Below are 20,583 nucleotides of genomic sequence, written 5' to 3'. Positions count from 1 at the left end.
CAGTAAAAACAGTAATATTGTGAAGTATTATTGCAATTTAAAATAACTGTTATTTGAATATATTCCACAATATTTTTTTAAATAAGATATTCAAACAAAATTTCTGATTGTCATGAAGTGATCAAGGCTCTCAAAAGATTTTTTTTTCATTGCAGGAAATGAACTGCACCCTGTTCCTGTTAGCCGGCTATGCCAAGTATGGGCAACCTTATGTCTGGATTCGATCCAATCATGAGCGCCTAGTAAACGTAGGAGGAACTGATACGCTAGTCAAAGATACACCAATGAAGCTGAAGTCCATCACAGACTGGGTTTCAACATCCCAAGGTTTTAAGATCATCTTTATTTAAAGTGATTTATAACTTTTATTGGCCATATTTTCACAATTTTATTATAAACACTATTTCTTTTTGTTCCTGAATCAAAGTTTGGAAACTTTTACGGTCTTTTTTTTTTTTTTTTTAAAGTTAAAGATTATATATAAATACACATACAACTTACTTTACTGGCTTCTGGTGGTTGTACATCCATGTATTTTTTGTGTTACCATAATGCATATCAACCCCTCATCGCACCAGAAGGACAGTGAACAAACATCTACCCTTTACCAAATATTTAGCAAACTTTCTAACTAATTATAATGTACTTTTGATTTTACAAGGGTCTTACATAACACACAAACCTTTTATCTGCCCTTTAGGAACTCATGTGTGGGACATGGTGAGTGAGTTGGTGGGACTGTGCACCATGCCACCTCCCGACAACCCCTTCTCTTTGGACATGCGCTACCTCCAAACCCTGTCCCTCCCAGAGCGCTTCCTGGTCACTGGGGCACTCCTGAATTTCCTGGAGATGATTGTGGTTCAGGGATGCCAAGAGGAACCATTCTATGATCTGGGTGAGCACAGAGTTTGGGAAATCTATGATCCAAATATTTGGAACGTTCTTTTGTCATTGTGCTCATACGATAAGGGGCGTAAGAAACAATACAAAAATCTAAACAGCAAAGTCTTTGGCCTTCTTTGTATATCCGGTGTCTGTTGCATATATTAATTTCGCTGTGGCACAGAATCACTTATTTTTCTGCCAAGAGCCACAGTGGTTACCGGTTTTGGCCTTAGGTTAGATTTTACCGTTCTCCCCTACTTTGTGTCGTAGTTGTGGAAGAGTTGAAGCCACTGAGAAGACTTCCTTTCCTAAGCCTTTCTGAGGTCCAAAGGTTTCAAGGCAGCGACAGGACTCGATGTCATTTACCCGCCAAATGAAAATGGACAACAACATCCAAGGGTATTAAACTCCAAAGGATCACTGCTTATACCATTTGGTCTAAAACTCCAAACATCAAAATCTAGAACTGTAACAATTTGAACCATTAACTAACATGTTTTTTTTTTTTTTGGACATTAAGGAGCATTAATTTATGTATAAACAAAGATGTTTAATAATGACAGCTTTAGCCCCATTACTTTAAGATACTAAATATCAGCCATGGCATGTCTTTGAAATGTTAAGAAATCAGACCAGGAACATTTTAATCCCTTGCATTAAAAGATTTGCACCCCATGACTTACACAGAAACTGCTCCCTCTTTAAGGATCCAATCTGTCCTGAAATTCAAGTAACAACTGACTTTTTAAAAAGTTATTGATGTCTTTGTGTTCAATAAATTAATAGAATACAGGACACAAATGTTTCATGTATAAAAAGTTTAATATTCCATAAAATACATTTAATATTTAAATACGTACATGAAAATAGGTTTAAAATAAGGTACAAGAACATTCATAGAATATTAAACACCTCATAAAGCAGACAGAACAGATCCAACAACAGATCTGAGGTCATTGTAGTACGAGATACAGTTTAATACGATTTTAAATAAAATCCATAAGGATAAAATGGGGGGGGAAATCCTTTGATGTAATTGGCGTAACATCAGGCAGAATTTTTAATACCATAAGGCACTGACTGTATACTACGGTTATACAGTATATGATGTAATTCTTAGTGAGCGTATGTAACAGTGTGAAGGAAATATCCACTTATGGTGCTGGACAATCTTTTCTACTAGGAAATCTTGATTGTTCCAGTCATGCGAAGCAGGGTGCCCTCGTTTAAAATACTTGGTTTATGCAACTAGGCCACTTAAAAATGTGATTTATAACTAAATACTCTATGCAAGCATACCTTTGAATCAGTCAGCATTCTGATGTCTTAAGCTGTTGCCTGGAGAGAGTGACTTAGTTTTTTTTTTTTCCTTTTAGACAAAAATGGGCTGATGTAGTGAAACAACTTGCAGTTACAGAAAAAAAGCCTTTAAAAAACAGCTGGAATGCAGGTGCTTGGAGAGAATATTCTCATTTTAAGTGCACACAGCAATACCACTAACACTATTCCTCTTGATCTGTTTGGAACTTAGGAACCAATGCTATCAAGTTCAAACCTTGAACAACTCAAATTAATAAAAATGGCAAATTGAGGTAGAACCAGGCAAAGCAGGATATGGCTATGATAGACCCAACCAGAAACAAGAATCAGTACCTCTATCTTTCCAATGCTAAATTACAACCAGTGCTGATTGTCAAGTTGGTATACAAATATGAAGTATATAATACACCATGAATGATGGTCACATTGAGGGTGTAATATTAATTCAATCATCAGTTGCAATGTGTGGAGGATTTGGCCATATGAAAAGGAGCATTGCTTCCTTTGTGTATTTGGGATAGAAACAGTTTTCCAAAGCACTTACTTTGATGTCCTGGTCCTGCTACGGTTTACCATCATGCATCCACCTACTTTCCACACAGATCCTCATCTGACACCTCTAATACAAACAAAAACGGTCTCACTGCTCATCAGTCACATCAACAAACTACCCAGACATACAAACTCTACCAAAGCTCAAAAATTCCATCAGCTGTAGGTGTGGTTGTTCTTTTCCTCACATTCAATGCTGGAAATTCCCAAGCATCACAAAATGAATGTTGTCAAGGTTCAGGGTGGGTTGGTGACCATCAGTGCCAGTTTTCGCTGGCAGAACCTCTGCTTGAAATGGCACGGAGAGGACTGCGGGACACCGACCCCCTCTTCTTCCAACGGACTGCAACACAAAATCAAAAACAAATACAGTTACAACTCTGAAATAGAAAAATAGAACCTTGAGGAAATGTTAAATAATAGATTCTAATGGTTGCATTCATCACACATTTACATTATATTAAATCATTTGGCAGACGCTTTTATCCAAAGCAACTTGTATTCAAGGTACATTTTATCAGTTCATGCATTCCCTGGGAATCAACCCCATGACCTTGGCATTGCTAGCACCTTTCTGTTTGAGCTACAGGAACACTGTACTCATCTGTCACCACTTTGTCCTGCTTCAACTCACCTTTCCCCAAACTAGCTGGCAATGTTGACCCTTTGGGTGCAGTGGGTGTACCAGGAATCTCTGGCTCTTTAGTGATTCCTTCCCCTTGCGGCAAAGTGGCACATCCACCCTGCCAGTCATTGAGCGCTCGCTGAAATGACATTGCCAGGCAGGCGTTCATGTCCTTTGCCCTTTCTGCCCGACTGCACCAGAACACTCTGCATTGTAGCTGCTGACCAGGCTGCCTGCAGATGTACAGAAACACATTGGGTCTGGCCGTGTGCGAGGCACAGTATGCGATATCCTGCAAGTAGGTCTTGGTGAGCTGTCTTCCAGTGCTTAGTTCTTTAACTTCGACGTATCGGGGTCGCACTACCAGGGCGTGATCTTTTGAAAGCTTCCCAGGGGCCCCATCCAGGAGTCGATCGATGGCATCCTCCGCCTGCTCTAAGTCCAGGGAGAAGATCTTCTTGGTGCCAAGGTAGTGCACTTTGAAGAGAGGATCGCCGTGAGACAGGCTCTCTGTGCGGTCACGACGGAATCGCCGACGCAGAGCCGCTGGAGAGTTCTTCAGAGTTTGCATCAGATGGAAGGAGGCCAGGGCCATCGTGGTAGAAGACAGAAGCGGAGACACTTTTTTTTGGAGTCACAGGGATGTTTCTGCTTATCCAGTAAGCCTCCCAGTGTGGCGCAGCCGACTATAGCCTTGAGATCTGATGGAAAGGAAGAGAAAGATGTTGTCATGCTCATGAGGTGAAAATCTCAACACAACATGCTCTTTACCCCAAAGAGATATTTACTTGTGTGGTCCAAGTGTTACTTTTCTTAACCATGTTTTTCACTTCTTATTTATTTAGTTACATACTACCTTAATGTTTAAACATAAAATGACCCAGAACATTATGTTCTTATGTGGCAACCCGACTGCAGCTGTCTGTCAGCTCTTCATGGAAAAATGGCCACAAATAAACCCACACCCAAGATAGGATCCATTTCAGTCCAGCATTAACGCACACTTATGCATCGTCTCCTCCTGCATGACGCAAAGGAGCTTCAAATATTAAACAGGCCACATTTGCGTCTAGCAAGAGTGGAAGAACATCTGTCGTCTGTGAGTCATCCAAGACACTCTGCTGGAAAAAGGACAATAACAAACGTGTGTGGGGACATTGAAAAGTACTTTTCCACTTCAATTCAGCAATATTTAACTTTACACCATTTTAAAAGGGGCTTATTTATAAGAGTTTGTTCATGTTTAAGTTAGATTTTGTTCCAAGTTGGGATGGACTGACTGACATAAAAAGTCAAAAATGAGCATGCACAAAAGTAAATATTCAATACTGATCCTTATAAATAAATATCTAACATCGGCTGATAATCAATATGGTACCAAAATATCATGCATCATGCAACTGATCAAGAAACTACTCTCCATCTACATTGGCATATGACCTTGCCAGAAGTTCCCAGAAGTTTCTTACCCTGCTTCTTAAAGCCCAGTTCAAGCATTTCTCTTAATTATATACTTAGTGTGTTGAAACATGCACATCAGCCATTTCAAACATGCATTTAACAAACCCCGTGTTAACATGCCCTTGAGGGCCTCATTATGCCAAGTCTAAATGCACAGAGGGGTGCTGTAGTTCTGCCTTGCTGAAGTTATGTAACACTTGCAGCTGGTTTTTCTTTTGTCTCATGTTCCCAAAAACATCTCACTTTTATTCCCACATTGTGCCGGCCATGTGGCCGGTACCATTGTGCTGCATTTTATTTTTTCCGCTTTTTCTGGCCCATTATTTCAGCATCCCCAAATGCTTCTGATGTTGGTCACCTCCAACTGTTTTTAGCTCCAATCCCTATTGTTGAGGAGAAACTTTCTACAGGAAATCGCTTTAGACGACATCCCGCCACCTTCAAAATATTTCTTGTCCCAAAGACAATGGTGTGTAATAGCGTGTCAAGTGAGAATTGCAAACAAGAAAAAACCTCGACTGATCTGATCTACAGGCAACAAGTAGACACACAAACAAGCACATCTATAAGAAAATGACCTTTCCCTTAGAATACCTTTGTGAGCATCTGAACCAGAATGTGCTTTGTGAACTATAGGCCTATGTCTAAAATGGCTTTTTTATTTTTATTTTGGATAATCACAAAATTTGTCCAATGCGTTTTGTTGCCTCATTTGCTGTAGAAAGAGACACTCATATTTACTCACGATAAGAACATTCATAGTCAGACACAGTAGGCATAAATGTAAAAATTCTGATGATTATCTTACGGTCACAGACTAATAATAATAGACAAGCAAAAAACACTGCTTTAAGTGAAAGTCTATATTTACTCAGAGGTCCTCATATGGTCGTCCACAACTTTTCAAGAGTTAATTATTACAAACCAGCACAATTACTTCATAGTGGTTGACTGATAATGCTTTTTTAAGTAACTCATGCCATTATTGATATTGCTGACTTAAATCAGCCTAACATTACTTGCTAGTTTTCTAGCTTGGTTTTACTGGGACTCCGGTCAGGTAAAATGATTAAATACAAGTTTAATAGCTGTAAATGATATTAACATGAAATAAACACTTTTTTTAACACAGTATTTGTTCAGTTGAATAATGGGCCTGGCAGACATCCATCACTAGTTTACAGTCCATCAAGAAAGGCAAATACACAATTATGAAATATCCCAGCTAAAGACTAAATAAACTGAGACCAGCAGTCAGTGGGTCAGCCTGGAAGACAATCTTAAACTGGTACAACTTAATAAGGGCGGCAGAACAAATAAATATTACTTGTATCAGTGAAAGACTCACCTTTCATGCAATCTTCGCTTTTGGTCGGGCACAGGTAAATCATGCGTCCTCCACAAACAGCTAAATGGAAAGTAGACGTCCAAACAGTTGTACCTTTTGTCACCTAGTAAAACTTTTTTCACCAAAATCGAAATTGTAGCGGTAGTGGCGCTTCACGATACACTAAGACGAACGCGCTGTTTCACAATGTCGGGAGTGGATATAGTTCTCCCTGGCGTGGGCGGCGCGGCTCTGCTTACCTCACTGTACGCTCTGACAAACCGAGCGAGTGGCCTGGCGCTCGTCTGCAGTGCTGTATTTGAGCGGCGTGGGCACGCCTCCGCGGGGAGATGTGGGACAACGATGAGGACACGGAGTTAACGAGTGATGGCAGTGTATGAGGAGGGTGTGGGCCAAGTTCAGGCCTCAGGAAAGCGTCAGCGATGTATCCAGAATAAGATTCAACTATGGACAAAGACAATGCATCTTTGAGCATGGTCGGTGGTAAATGCCACTGGTTGTCAACTGGATATGTAAATGCATGATACAGATAGCATCGAATAATGACGAGCTTGCTGTAGGTACAAAGACTGATAAGGAAACTGCATGTGTTACTATATTTAATAGTTTTTGCTCGTTCACCATGTCTGGTGTGTGCTTACCTGCACGTACATGTATACAATGTGAGTATGTAAAATATAAATTAACGACAAAAGCATTCACAAGTGTGTAGCTTAATTAGTATTAGTAAATTCAAGGTCAAATTCTGACACTTTATTAAACAAGCTAACACCTGTAGAGGAAATCGGGGAGTGTTTGGGTGAAATACCATTATGACCTCCACCTTCTTTAAAGGGACAGTAGAATTTGTAAGACTTGTATAACATTATAACTTGTATAAAATGTATAACATTAACACAAACTTTTCAACATGTTTAAAAAAAAACTAGAAGTATTATGGCTGACCATAATAAGGTTGTAACACTTTCTAATGTACTTCTACTGGACGCACAAAGATCACACAAAATGTGATGGTATAGACAACTGACGCAACTGTGAGAGTGACTAACATGGGTTAATTTAGCAAATTAGCACCAATGCATAGCAAACAACCTTCAAAGAGTTAGTTAGTGGTGTGAGTAATGTAATGGTTAATAATCTGGGCTATTAATGCAAAAGTTGCTTGCTGACTCCCATATGGAGGTGATGCATCACTTGAAGAATTGAACAAGGTATCCTATCTATTGCCATTGTGCCAGATCAAATCACTTCTTAAAGGGATAGTTCACCTTCAGTTGCTGGTCCCCATTGACTTCCATAGTATGGGAAAAAAACACTATATGCAAGTCAATGTGGAAAAGCAACTGAAGGTGAACTATCCCCTTAACCTCAGGGCTGAAGAGACCAATTGTTTCTGAAATTAGTGAACTCTGCAGTATGTCCTGCGTCTTTCCCATTGCAACCAAAGCCTTCACACTGCTACCCCCTCAAACTGCTACTATTTTGTAAACCGGCTGTAATTGGTTTATCGGTTGCTCTCCTGCACTGATAGTTATGCTGCGCTCCCTCAATGCTAATTCTTCGCCCCTGTATTTTCATTTCTGACGTTTTAGTGCGTTTTGTTTTGAATTACACACAACTATAACTCAGTTGTAAACGCTGGCATCATATTTTTTTAAAACCTCAAGTTGCTGTTTGCTTTGCAATGACTAATTGTCAATGCTACTTTTATTGTTTTCTTGTATGAAATTATTTTTGTGCTGCACACATTTATCTCTAGCAACTGAAGGTGAACTATCCCCTTAACCTCAGGGCTGAAGAGACCAATTGTTTCTGAAATTAGTGAACTCTGCAGTATGTCCTGCGTCTTTCCCATTGCAACCAAAGCCTTCACACTGCTACCCCCTCAAACTGCTACTATTTTGTAAACCGGCTGTAATTGGTTTATCGGTTGCTCTCCTGCACTGATAGTTATGCTGCGCTCCCTCAATGCTACACTGTACTTTTATTGTTTTCTTGTATGAAATTATTTTTGTGCTGCACACATTTATCTCTTTCTATTCCACTACACATTGGTGAGCATGATTTCCACTAGTGTGGTTTTGTGAAAATCTTTGTCAACTAAGTGGTGAATCTCGGTTCTTTGAAACTTCATGTCTTCAAAGGAAGAATATGAGATGTCTTTTTTATATTTTTGATGATTCAAACATTTTGATGTGTTTTAATTAAATTGCTTGGTTTTTCAGTCAGGGTGAAAGTGAATTGAGTTCATTCATGCCATGTGTGAAAACTGAGAAAGGAACACTGAGCCCCTGTGTAATCGGCAAATGGGAGGTTTGGGAGACACACCCACCAAAGTAACTCTGGTAGCACAGCAGTGCTATTATACAACTGCCAGTGACGCCACCAACCGCCCCCCTCAAACAAAACACACACACACACACACACAACTAAATGCATAATGAGTCCAATATATTCAGTATAAACACACTGTCTTTTATGTAAACCCAACATGAAAAACATAGTGTGCCAGGTTCATTGCAGTGCCAAAGCAGGAATAACTGAACAATTGTCACAGGTAAAGCATTTGACGTAAACCACTCTTCTTCTTCTTTTTGCCAGAATGGCAATAAGCAAACAAGGTATCATGTGTGCACATTATAATTTAATACCAAATAATGTATAAATATAAATACAACCATTTCTGGATAAAACTTTCTTGTATCTGTGATCTTTTTGATGATAACGCCGTTCTTAATCTAATGTCCATTAAGGTTTGTTGTTTTTTAAGGGGTGGGGTTGCTATTTGTGGAGCCTGAGAACTTCAGGGAAGCAAAGCATAAAAAGTGTTTTCTGCTTGCTTTCTTAAACTCAACATCTTAGTAATCAGAGTAACCACCCACTTCTCTCTGTAAGCCTCCATATCTTATCTCACAGGCCTAAACTAAAACTTTCCAACAAAAACAAGAAAATCTCAAAAAGCAGACAACGCCATCTCTAAATAGGAGACATTTTAATGGACCAAAATGTGATTGACGTAACTGTTTGGACATTTTCTTTTCATCTCTCTAGTAAGCAAGTAGCCATTTAAGCAGATGTTTGATCCAAAGCACCACATATTATAAGGACGATCCCCTTGGAGCAACTGACCGATGTTGCCTAAGGGTGTTAAGATACTTCAGTTTGCTATGCATTAGTTGAAGTGGTTTAAATGACCGTCTGTTATCTATTTAATCTAGTTAATATCTATTAACGTGCACAAATACATTCTTCTAATGCTAAGTCATGATGCCTAATCATAATTAAGTCAATCACAAATAATTCAATGATTCAAATGTAACAGTGAGAGATGTATGTCATTCACAAGTAGTTTTCAATTTAGAGAAACTCCAAATTCTACATAATTTTAAAATGATAATACGTACATGCTGTCTGTTTAATGAACTTCCCTAAATCCCTTAACTTCTTCAAAGGGCAAAATAGTACAAGAAGGCTGAGAGCCATTATGGAAGTACAGAAGAGTTGTTGTGATATAAATATATTTCTGTTTTAATTTGGAACAATAAGACATTTATTAGTGCTGGACTTTTTCTGCGGTAGCAGATTCGGAGACAGCTGCGTGCTGGAATATTTATGTGACCTCTGACAAAGCACTGCTGCTAAATTTAGTAACAGGTGAGCGAGCCATAAACAGCATTATTAGATTACTTGTGACAATTTATGCAGCATATCCCATGTCATGTGTTTGGAGTTCACAACCTTACAGTAACCTGCAGGCATGGAGTCTTATCATTAACACAACATCAATCTAATTGCCTAATATAGGCCTACTGCTTAATTAGATGAGCTTCTATTAACCCTGTTGAAGTATGAGGTAGTAATCTTCTAACGTTTTAGAATAGACATAAACAGTCTTCTTTTTAACCAACAAGACAAATACCATGCAAGATTTACCTGACAAAGCAACACTTAACACGTGCAGAAACGTGCAGAAAATTTTATCTAGGCATGAGCTTCCTGTTTCTTTTTTATATATTGTATATGTTGTATTTATAGTTTCTGCATTTTTTACTTATTTTTACCCATATGCTTAGAAAAGAAAAACAACACAAGTTAAATTAATTTCAAGATTACAATGTTTTCCTGCAGATGAATGATTGTTTAATTTGTATAACCTAAAGTGTAACCTACAACTAGATTACTCAAAAACATGTTTGTAATAATGGCAAAAATAATGGCAATTTTTTTTTATGTCAGCACTAATTAACATGGATCGTTTTTAGTCAATCTGCTCAAATGTGGTCACTCCATCAAAAGAAACTACTTAAATTACAATGTGAAACAATCAGGCAAATAATAGGCCTCAATTTTGTAGCTAGCAATTCTAGCTAGCAATTCTAAAACACTACAGCACTCACATTATCTAAAATAAATCCCTCAATGTTGGCATGAGTAGGTGTGTGCACATTATGTCCATGAGTGCCTCTACTCACGTTTGTCTGGATGTGTAAATAACACATGTACTAAATGTACTTGTTTGTTTTGGCTGCAAACACACCCTGGAGAACAGCTATTTCAGTTCATTTCTGGAGGTCAGTGTAGTGTGGACAAGAGTCGTCCATGATAGAATAAAGTTTTACCTAAATGTACTGATTTTAATAGCAGATGTAGTTTATATTAGGAAAACTAAATTTTTGATTGGCTCACTCACTGACAGAAACAGTTAATGTCTAATAAAATATGAAGTCTTGTGCTGGAAAGCCACAGCTTGGCCAGATCGACTCACTGTAATGTCACATGACTAATGCTAACTGTGTCTGGACGCTGACGGCAATGTTTGCTCAGTCTATTTCCTCATTCAGATACAGTGTGATGACAAACAGTTGTTCTTCTCCTAATATGGGAAAGAGGGACGTTAGTCCTGTACACTGAATAAGGTTTTTTTTCTGTTTTCCTCACTCTTGAACTCTCTTGCAGCTCAATTGCATCAGCTAGATTATGAGCTCATTTCCTTTTTTATCTGATCTATATATAAATATATGAATAGCAGTTGATTAACAGATAGAAGTTGATTAATTTGACAAAAAATGTGATTTAACTGTATTAGTGATTTTACATAAATATTCTCTAGGCAAATCAGAGCAGACTGTGCTAAACTTTTTCATTTTAAAATGTTGCTTTTCAATTTTGACTGATCACAATATTTTTAGGCTTTTTAAAAGGTATATCGCCATTAAAACCTTTATTCAGTTGCCTGAAGTTTCGTCATGTCACATTTAATCGGATGAAAGCACCCCAAAAAAAGATACTATAGTAGCAGAAAAAGAATGTCATCACGTCATAGACTAAACAGGAAGACCGTTTCCTGCCCTGCACAAGATCAAGAGGAGAATGCATTATAGTCTGTAGGCTACAAGTGGACCTTCAGCTGGTGTAATTTTGGGTGTAGTCTGTTGATATTTGTGCACTGTTTACATTTAAATTTAGTGTACTTTACATTGTTTAACACTGACTGTTAAATACATCTAAGATCCATAGTTTTTTCACTAATGTTTAGATCAATCAAATTCTGCATAAAGGTTCTCGCATCCCATGTGCAGAGTGACTGTGCCTCTGTTCTTCCATCTATGAGGAGTGTATAAAAAGGTCTTAGGCTACTAGCTGTGGCATCAGGGGTGCTATTTTTCCATGAATGCATGAGTTTCTAAGTGCTGTAGTTAGAAGTGTTAATGTCAGTTATATAATGGTTCTTGGCACTATCATGGTACTAATGAGCCTATACCGAGGCACCATGTAGCTTAAAGAAAAAAATAAATTTTCTCCTTTCATGTTGCCACATTCGACATTTTCATAAAACTGTTGATCACTCGCAGGTTGTCTTTTGCGTCAGTGATGTCCTTGACATTTCAGGCACAAATACAGCAGTTTAGTTTGTGGCTCTAAAACCCAGAAGAGAATGAACATTTTCCAGTCATGGGTTCGATCCTAACCCTAACAGTCTGAAATGTCAGTTTTGGATTTCTGCATAAATTAAAGGTCTGTGGTTAACATTAGGCTACTTGAAGAAAGTTTTATCTTTTGCTTTTTAATTACATGCACTTATCCAAACCTGAATTTTGAAGCTGCTGTTTTTTCCACATTTGCGGGTTTTTTTACACAAGTTTTCACACTAGCCCAGTTCCCAAATAAAGTTCAACAACTAGGCTACCACAAGAATTGTGAGTTGACGAATCAGACAATTAGTCATTGCAAAGCAAACAGCAACTTGAGGTTTTAAAAAAATATGATGCCAGCGTTTACAACTGAGTTATAGTTGTGTGTAATTCAAAACAAAACGCACTAAAACGTCAGAAATGAAAATACAGGGGCGAAGAATTAGCATTCCGGGGTTGGCCTACAAATTGACGTCTCTGACAAAGGATTGTTGTAATGTGGCAACTGGACTTAAGAAGTATTTTGTCTGAAGATGTTGCTATTGTATGGTATTTCAAGATTTTCTCGCCCTCACCTGTCCATTCAGCCTACTCAAGGATATCGAACGCAATTAGCTGTTTCCGTCTGAAACCCACTGTTTCACTGCATGCGGCTGGACCTTTTACATGCGTCAGCTGAGGATCATGCGTAGCTGATGGAAAATGGCAGCATTTTCCCCCTCGCTTGCGTTAGTCAGCCTCAGACAATGGTTCAGTCAGCAGCGCCCGTTACTTCAGCACTGGACCTGTTTTGAGTGGCACAAGGCCAGTTTCTGAGAGCGAAATCTGAATATAACTGTTCAAATAAAAGTAACCCCGCCCTGTCCGTCTAACTAGTGCCTGAGCCCACGAATCTATATTTAGCAGCATACAAACTCTGAAAATACAGTTTACACCCCTGAGTTAAACAGCCCTGATTAATGTAGGCCTTACATTTAATGAGCTAATGTCACACTAAGGGAAAGTGATCATATTATGAGCCGGTTACATATGCAGTCTGAATTTAAAGAAAAAAAGGATACATGTGTAAAACGGCATTATTCTAGATAAACAGTTTTGGATATGTTATAGATCTAAATATGTTTATAGCATTACATAAACACCTACTCTTGGAGTCTTGTTCAGCCACATAGTAGCTATTATTTATTTATTATGGGAATAACAATAACCTGAGAATAAAAGGCCTTAAAATTTAGAGTAATTACATTTGAAAGAAACAGTACTTTTTTATCACCCAGAAAATTCTGTCATCAGAACATACCAACATTCTTCATACAGCTGATGGTAGCCATTGACTTCTATAGTATTTTTTTTTTACACACTATGGAAGTCAATGGTTACCGTCAACTTTTAATGGTTTAATGTTTACCAGCATTCTTCAAAAATCTTGTGTGCTGTGCTCAACAGAAGAAAGAAACGTATACAGGTTTGGAACAACTTGAGTCCATTGAGTAAACGATGACAGAATATTCATTTTTGGGTGAACCATCCTTTAAAGTTAATGTAAACTTCAAAATCATCAACATCAGTCTGTTGTCTTAATAAATGTTGGCTCGAAAGACTTGTACTAGATGAAAACGTCTTATGTTTGTTCAAGGTTATTCAGCTTTGATATTAATAATAGTCAACATTAGTCATCATTTTCGAATGATTTAGGAAAGAATCCATATAATGTGTGAGGGAGAAATCACATCAGCACAATCAGTGGTGTGCACGGTTGGGGGGATGATGGGGGGTTAAAGTTTCCCCCTCGGTATAAATTTTTAGATAGATTTCTTAGAGATTTCTACCGAGGGGGAAACGCCACTGGCACAAATTAATATTAAACACCACAATGAATAATGTTACTAGTAATAATGAAAGTAACTGTTAAAACAGCTCTCATGAGTCAACCTTTGATTATAACCTACTGTATGTTTCTGTGGAATAATCATTCAAACGATAACGTGCCTATATCTAGATGCGTCTAACATTAAACACATTTTAATCTCTTGGTTTAAAATCAAAGGTTTCTTTACAATAATTGTATAAATGGCCAATAGTGATGACTGTGATATCACCTCAGAACCTGCAGATGGCGCTGTTTTAACAGTTTCTAAGCGCCGCGTGAGAGTCAGAGCAACATAAACGCATCTCTTCGTATGTCCTTTTCATAGTCCACGTCGACAAACACTCTTGGTTGTTTATTTTATTTTACTTTATTGCTCAGTTTGTTATTACTGAGCACAGGATGGAATTCACCATCCGGGCCGCCACGCTCGAGGACTGTAAGGACATCTCGCGCATGATACTGGTGAGTCGATGTGCCCGCGTGTCATATGCGTCCATTTATGACGATTGTAGAATCTTATGAAAATTCGAAACACAGATCTGCTGCGTCACAGACAGCACGCGCAGTCTTTTATTATATTCCAAACACCGCTGTTGTTTTAACGTGTAACGTACGTAATTGATGACAGAGTTGCAGTAAGGCATATTCATTTGGCACACTGTAATCTGACTCTTTCCTGTCATAGAGCCTAGTGGACGGCATTTGGAGAGCAGCCTTCACCTGTCAGCCGCGACTGTTGTAGCGCGACCTCTGCATTACGCAGGCCATTGTCACGTCTTGAATTAAATGGACATAATTACTAAAACCTAGTTAATTATGGTGCGTGCGAAAAATAAAGAAATTAAAAATTAAACACCTTGCTGATGTCAGAATTTTGATACAATCTAATAGAATTCTAAATATACTTTACATGATGGTAAATTCAATCTAAATAGAAACTAGTTTTTATTATAGTACCTGCTTGAATTGCATCCATGCCTTCTGCTATGCAACAAACACATTTAAGCAATTTCTTTTCAAATATTATATATGACTTTAAATTAGGGATGCACGATATTGGATTTTTGCCGATATCCGATATGCCGATATTTTTCAACTCTTTTTGGCCGATAGCCGATGGCGATACCGATATATTTCCTTTTGTTTGGAAACAACACAGAGTCTCTCCTGTGTGGAAATTACAAGCAAATAATTTTTCATTTTGGTTAGTTTTTAACAATAACTTATTTGTTAGAATTAAATAAACAATAACGAAGTTCTTTTATAATGACAGAACATTGAAGCTTTGAAAATAACTATAAATAAACTATATATCAATCACTGCGTTTTTTTTTCTTCTTCAGAAAGATGCAGTAGTAACCTTAACATTTTATTTTAAGAATTAACATTTGTAGATGGTCTAAAGCAAAAGAGATGTAAAAATCTTTTAGAGCTCATAATTTGTTTAAAAATATATAACATATTACACATATAATGAATAAGTCAGTATATATAAAATTATTTAATTTACAACTGTCATGTTTGTGATTTTTTTTTAATTCATGTAAGCTATAGCGTCTGACCTTTAAATCAAAACATACTCATGATTTTATGACATCAATTACTGCTTTATTTAATCAGAAACACAGTCTAAATATCATTTGTGTATTGTACTTTCATTTTATTAAAAGTAGGCCAACAGCGCCCCCTACGGAATTAAAACTCGTTACTGAGCGGGCATTAGGACCCGGGGGAGGCTGCCGCTGCACATGCTATTACTGTTTACTCTATCTATTACTCTGTCATTCTGTACAGTTTAAACGCAGCGATCCAAAACAGTGAATCGAATCATCATTCAGGCAAAACTTTACTTCAAAAATGAGTCCCACTGCTGACGTGATCTAATCGCTAGCACACCCTGAGCACATGTGAGTTAACCTATTCCTCTTATCGGCAAGACATATCAGCATAATTTTTCATATCGGGCTGATGCCGATATTTACATTTAAAGCCATTATCGGCCGATTCCGATATTGGTCCGATAATATTGTGCATCCCTACTTTAAATGTTCAATGGGTGGAAAAATGCTTTTCTAGGAAAGGTTATCTCAAGCAAAAATGTGCATCGTCCACATGGGGCAGTATGAGTTCAAGATTAAATGACCGCCTTGACAAGAAAAATAAGTTAAGAAAAAATATTGTATTGGCTTATTAGTCATTCATTTGTAATCCATATTTTTGTCGTCATGTATGCATCATGTGCTTGCAAAGTGAAGAAAATTGGCTTGTCACCAAGGCAAAATTGAGCAATAGAGGGTTAAACTATTTCTGTTGTCAAATCCTTCACACTAGGAACTGGCAGAGTATGAGAAAGTTTCTGACCAGGTCAAGATTGCACAAAGAGGTAGGCCTGATTGTCACATCTTTCCAATACAAATACAATCATTTGCTTGGAATAAATAATTCTGTGGATTGCTTTAGTAAGAATTTGAAGCTGACACCAATCATACTTCTCTACTGTAGATCTGGAGCAGGATGGATTCTCTAAAAACCCTTTTTTCCATGGAATCATTGCTGAAGTGCCAGAGCACCTTAAGTCCAAAGAGGGTGAGAAAAAATAAATCTTGATTCAGTATTCATCTTGGATCAACAATCCTATTAAAAACATCCTTCTGCGGTGCCCTGCACTAGGATACATATTTGTTATCTAATCTGGGCATGTGTGTCATGTCTAGCCTGAGTGCATGGCTGTTACATAAGCTTGTTTTGCCAATTTATCCTCTCTTGCTTTACCTCCTCACAATTACATATATTCATTTTCTACACCATTTTAAGCAACAATGCCACAGCATGCATATTGTTGTGAATAGTTTACCCAAAAATGTAGATGAGTGTGTTTCTTCATCAAAACAGATTTAGAGAAATTTAGCAGCATTACTTTGCATACTCACCAATGAATCCTCTGCAGTGAATGGGTGCCGTCGGAAGGAGCTAATAAACATTCAAACAGCTAATAAAAACATTACAATAAACCTCAAGTAATCCACATGACTCCAATACATTATTTAATGTTTTGCAAAGTGAAAAGCTGCACATTTGTAAGAAACAAATCCATCATTACGGATGGAAGTGGAAAAGTGGAAACCACCAGTGGAAAAGTCCATTCCCTTTTCTCTCACAGTAAAATCCACTGGCATATTTATGTAGAACTGTTTTTGCTTGTAAACAGTGCTTGTTCTGTGCATATTTCTCTCCTGATTCAGACAAGATGGCTTTTTCACTGGAGAAAGCAATATTAGGAATAGAGGTCATTAACTGATGGACAGATGGTCTTGTGGCTTATTGTGATGTTTTTATCAACTGTTTTGACTCTTATTCTGACGGCACCCATTCACTGCAGAGGATCCTTTGGTGAGCAAATGATGTAATGCTACATTTTTCCAGATCTGTTCCGATGAAGAAACAAACTCATCTACATCTTGGATGACCTGATGGTAAAATGTAATTTACGTTGACTAAAATGTCATCTACTATTCTTTGAAGTGCCTGGCCAAATGTGCTAATATTGTGGTAACTGCATGTTTTACAGCTTGATATTGTTTGCCCGGAGTATGTTTGAGTTTTGTGTTTACCCTGGTGTTAACATTAGTGGTATTTTATTTAATTTTAGCCATCAAGCTGACCGAGATGATTCATGTATGTATATCCCTTTACAGGTCATACCAAGGTTGGTTACTCTCTGTACTTCTACACATACAGTTCATGGAAAGGTCGGGCGGTGTACATGGAGGATCTGTATGTGATGCCAGAGTTCAGAGGTAAGGAAACCCCACTGTGTGCTTTTGTTTTTTTGAATTGAAAATAAAATGTAAGTCCTTTGACTGATTAATGGTTTTCTGTGAGTATTTCCAGGGAAATGCATTGGCAAGGCTCTGATGTCTAAAGTTTCCCAGGTGAGGGGTATTTATTTATACTAGCTAATGGCAGCATATGGCACACAATCATAATACATTAGCAAGGAATCTGTTGTTAACAAATTGTGATTTAGATTATTGTTGATCGTGTACAATTTTACATGTTTTTGTGATTACGATCACCCACAGCTTGGTCTGGCTGCTGGTTGCACCCAGCTGAATTTCACTGTGCTGGACTGGAACAAATCATCTCTTGACTTCTACCTAAAGCAGGGCTGCTGGGATGTGACCTCCGACCTCGGCTATCACTGCATGCGCTGTGAGGGCGATGCCCTTGAACACTTGGCCCAGGGGGACCTTTAAATTTTGAAGCACATAGATTCCACTGTCAACCCCTGACCAGAGCCACAAGTAACAAGTTTGATAAGCACAGGAAGACAGTAAACTGACAGTTAAATGGGAAAACTGGAATAAGTAACCATGCTCATATCCTATAGACATTTTCTGAAAGAAACGCAACTTTATGAGGCCATATAGACAAGCCATATTGCCGAGAACAATAGACAGAAGATGCTTCTTATTTATGTTGCCTCAAAAAGTGCATTTGATTCTTTCTACATAATTAAATTGTGAAGTCTGACCTAACCAAAGATTCAGAAGTGCACTGTTGTGTCATTGTGAATCGCATATATAGTGGCCATATTATGACATAATCATTTTTCTACTAGTGGAAAGAGTGGAAGTGAAATTGTTACAGTTGGTGCTGATACCATCATTCGTATCTAGAATTTAGAGCTGTTATTCTTAGATGTTTTATTTAAATAGCCATATTATTTGTTATATTACGTGTCATTTTATTTTTACATTTGAATATCTTTTTGAACATCTAGTCGGTCTCGCTCACAAATCCACTTTATCTGAAATTATGCACAAGTAATGTTCTTAAACTATGTTGTAATATATAAAGAACCGATTGGTACACAAGAGTCACAACCACCTAGATTCTAGAAGATGAAGATGTGTCTGTTTACGCTGTACATGCACAGACATAAGCCACATACTTTTCTCGACTAACTTTTGGTAAATTACCAGTCATAAGAGAGAATAAGCTCACTAAAAGTAGAAAAATGCACTACAAATGTAAATAAGTTAAATCTTACTGCTATTGGTTAGTGATACCATGATTGGATTTTGCTTTTCTAAATTGTTTACTTGGCCTTGTAGATAATTTTTTTTTGTGCATTTTGCATTGTGTATTATTTGTGTGTAATTTTTTGGCAACCAGATATTTTGTTTATTGCCAAAAGGTCTTTGGCAAGAAAATCTTGTGCTGTTACTAAATACATTATAAAAATGAACAACTTACAAGCCATAATACCTCAGTCTCTAAATGTAGTTATTTAGTAAGTAGTTGGTAAGATTTAATGACCTGTTAGGATGGAACTGTTATTTTGTAGCACTTCAGAGAAGCTCAGTGTAGCCCCATTGTGAAGATGATGGCAAAAAGTTACATTGTTACAAGCTGCTGTATCCAGTGTACTGTGCAGTCTGTTCTATTGGCCATTGATTAAAGTACATTTGTCCATGGTTTTGCTACATGTGTTTTTACTTGACAAGAAGCTTTTAAAGCAGTGTAATCTAGATTAGTGTTGAACAAAACTATGCACAAGTAATCATAAAATAAACATAGTAAATGCCACTTCTGAATCAATGACCATAAGATAAATCGTAGCTGGAAGCAGGATTCACATTTGGCCTGCAGATCATTGCATTACTAAGCTGCTGAAACGCCAACATGTTGCAGTAGTTAGCACACCTTAGTCAACAGCGACATCAGGTGGTCACCCGGAGAAGCGATTAACGATAAACCACATTTAGGACTTTTTCCAGCGCACTTCACTGAGGAATTCAAGTAAGGCTTCCGAGACAACAATTGTGCCGTGCATATGTTGTGCATATTTAAACCTTTAAAGGCCCAACCGATTGACAGGCCAACGTTTCGTAGCTAATTAACTAAGTAAAAACACTGTGAATCAGACCCAGGCTCATTTTCTGACTCATAATAATCGAACTCTGCCAAGAAACCATCCCGTTGTTTGGGACTTTTGGAAGGGAAAAAGAAGAGCAGAACTAGACACATCTTCACAATATTGGCATTTATGTTAGAAAACGATTAAGCAATGATTAGACTGCGCATGTTTGTCATTTTAGGTATCATAGAAGAGACAAAAAAAAATGATAAAATACTTTTTTTTTTATGTCTACAAAATATTACATTTAATTATAAAACAAAAGCAAACAATTTATATGTCATTTGAAGAAAATACAGGTACATATTTTAATAATCCCTGCTAGAGAAATAACACACGCATAAAGTTTATTTATACACTCTAAAAAATGCTGGGTTGTTTCAACCCAATGTTGGGTCAAATATGGACTAACCCAACTGTTGGGTTACATTTTGGTTACATTTTTAAATGAGGTTTTTAACCCAACAGTTGGGTTAGTCCATATTTGACCCAACATTTTAGAGTGTAGGCCTAGGCCTACTAAATAAAATACTCACATGGTTTTAGTAGCTGATTCAGGTTAAAGAAACTAAATGTGTGTCGCTGGAGTTTTTTCTTATGAAATGTGACCCTGGACCACAAACCCAGTCTTAAGTCGCTTGGGTATATTTGTAGCAATAGCCAAAAAAACATTGTATGGCCAAA

At 37.6% G+C, this 20,583-nt stretch overlaps 1 protein-coding gene and 1 pseudogene across 1 annotated transcript; one reads left to right on the top strand and one right to left on the bottom strand.

Moving 5' to 3' along the window:
• Positions 1-1,691: 1,691 nt before the first annotated feature.
• Positions 1,692-6,617, bottom strand: LOC107595289 (uncharacterized; annotated as a pseudogene).
• Positions 6,618-14,233: 7,616 nt separating this feature from the next.
• LOC107595291 (diamine acetyltransferase 2) lies at positions 14,234-19,451 on the top strand. Its single transcript, XM_016285645.1, has 6 exons — positions 14,234-14,438; positions 16,308-16,359; positions 16,479-16,562; positions 17,672-17,773; positions 17,868-17,908; positions 18,059-19,451. The coding sequence occupies exons 1-6, from the start codon at positions 14,376-14,378 to the stop codon at positions 18,230-18,232; spliced, it is 516 nt and encodes a 171-aa protein (XP_016141131.1). The 5' UTR covers positions 14,234-14,375; the 3' UTR covers positions 18,233-19,451.
• The last annotated feature ends 1,132 nt before the right edge of the window (positions 19,452-20,583 follow it).

This window comes from Sinocyclocheilus grahami, unplaced genomic scaffold (genome assembly GCF_001515645.1).
Source record: "Sinocyclocheilus grahami isolate Dianchi unplaced genomic scaffold, SAMN03320097.WGS_v1.1 scaffold200.1, whole genome shotgun sequence".
In the NCBI taxonomy this organism is placed as follows: Eukaryota; Metazoa; Chordata; class Actinopteri; order Cypriniformes; family Cyprinidae; genus Sinocyclocheilus; species Sinocyclocheilus grahami.
This window is presented reverse-complemented; position numbering and strand designations above follow the sequence as displayed.

Bases quoted from the DNA above. Each gene is read 5' to 3' on its own strand.
- LOC107595291 (XM_016285645.1), top strand. From the start codon at position 14,376: ATGGAATTCACCATCCGGGCCGCCACGCTCGAGGACTGTAAGGACATC. The intron at 16,563-17,671 runs GTGAGAAAAAAT...ATCCCTTTACAG, and splicing joins GCACCTTAAGTCCAAAGAGG to GTCATACCAAGGTTGGTTAC. The intron at 17,909-18,058 runs GTGAGGGGTATT...GATCACCCACAG, and splicing joins TGATGTCTAAAGTTTCCCAG to CTTGGTCTGGCTGCTGGTTG.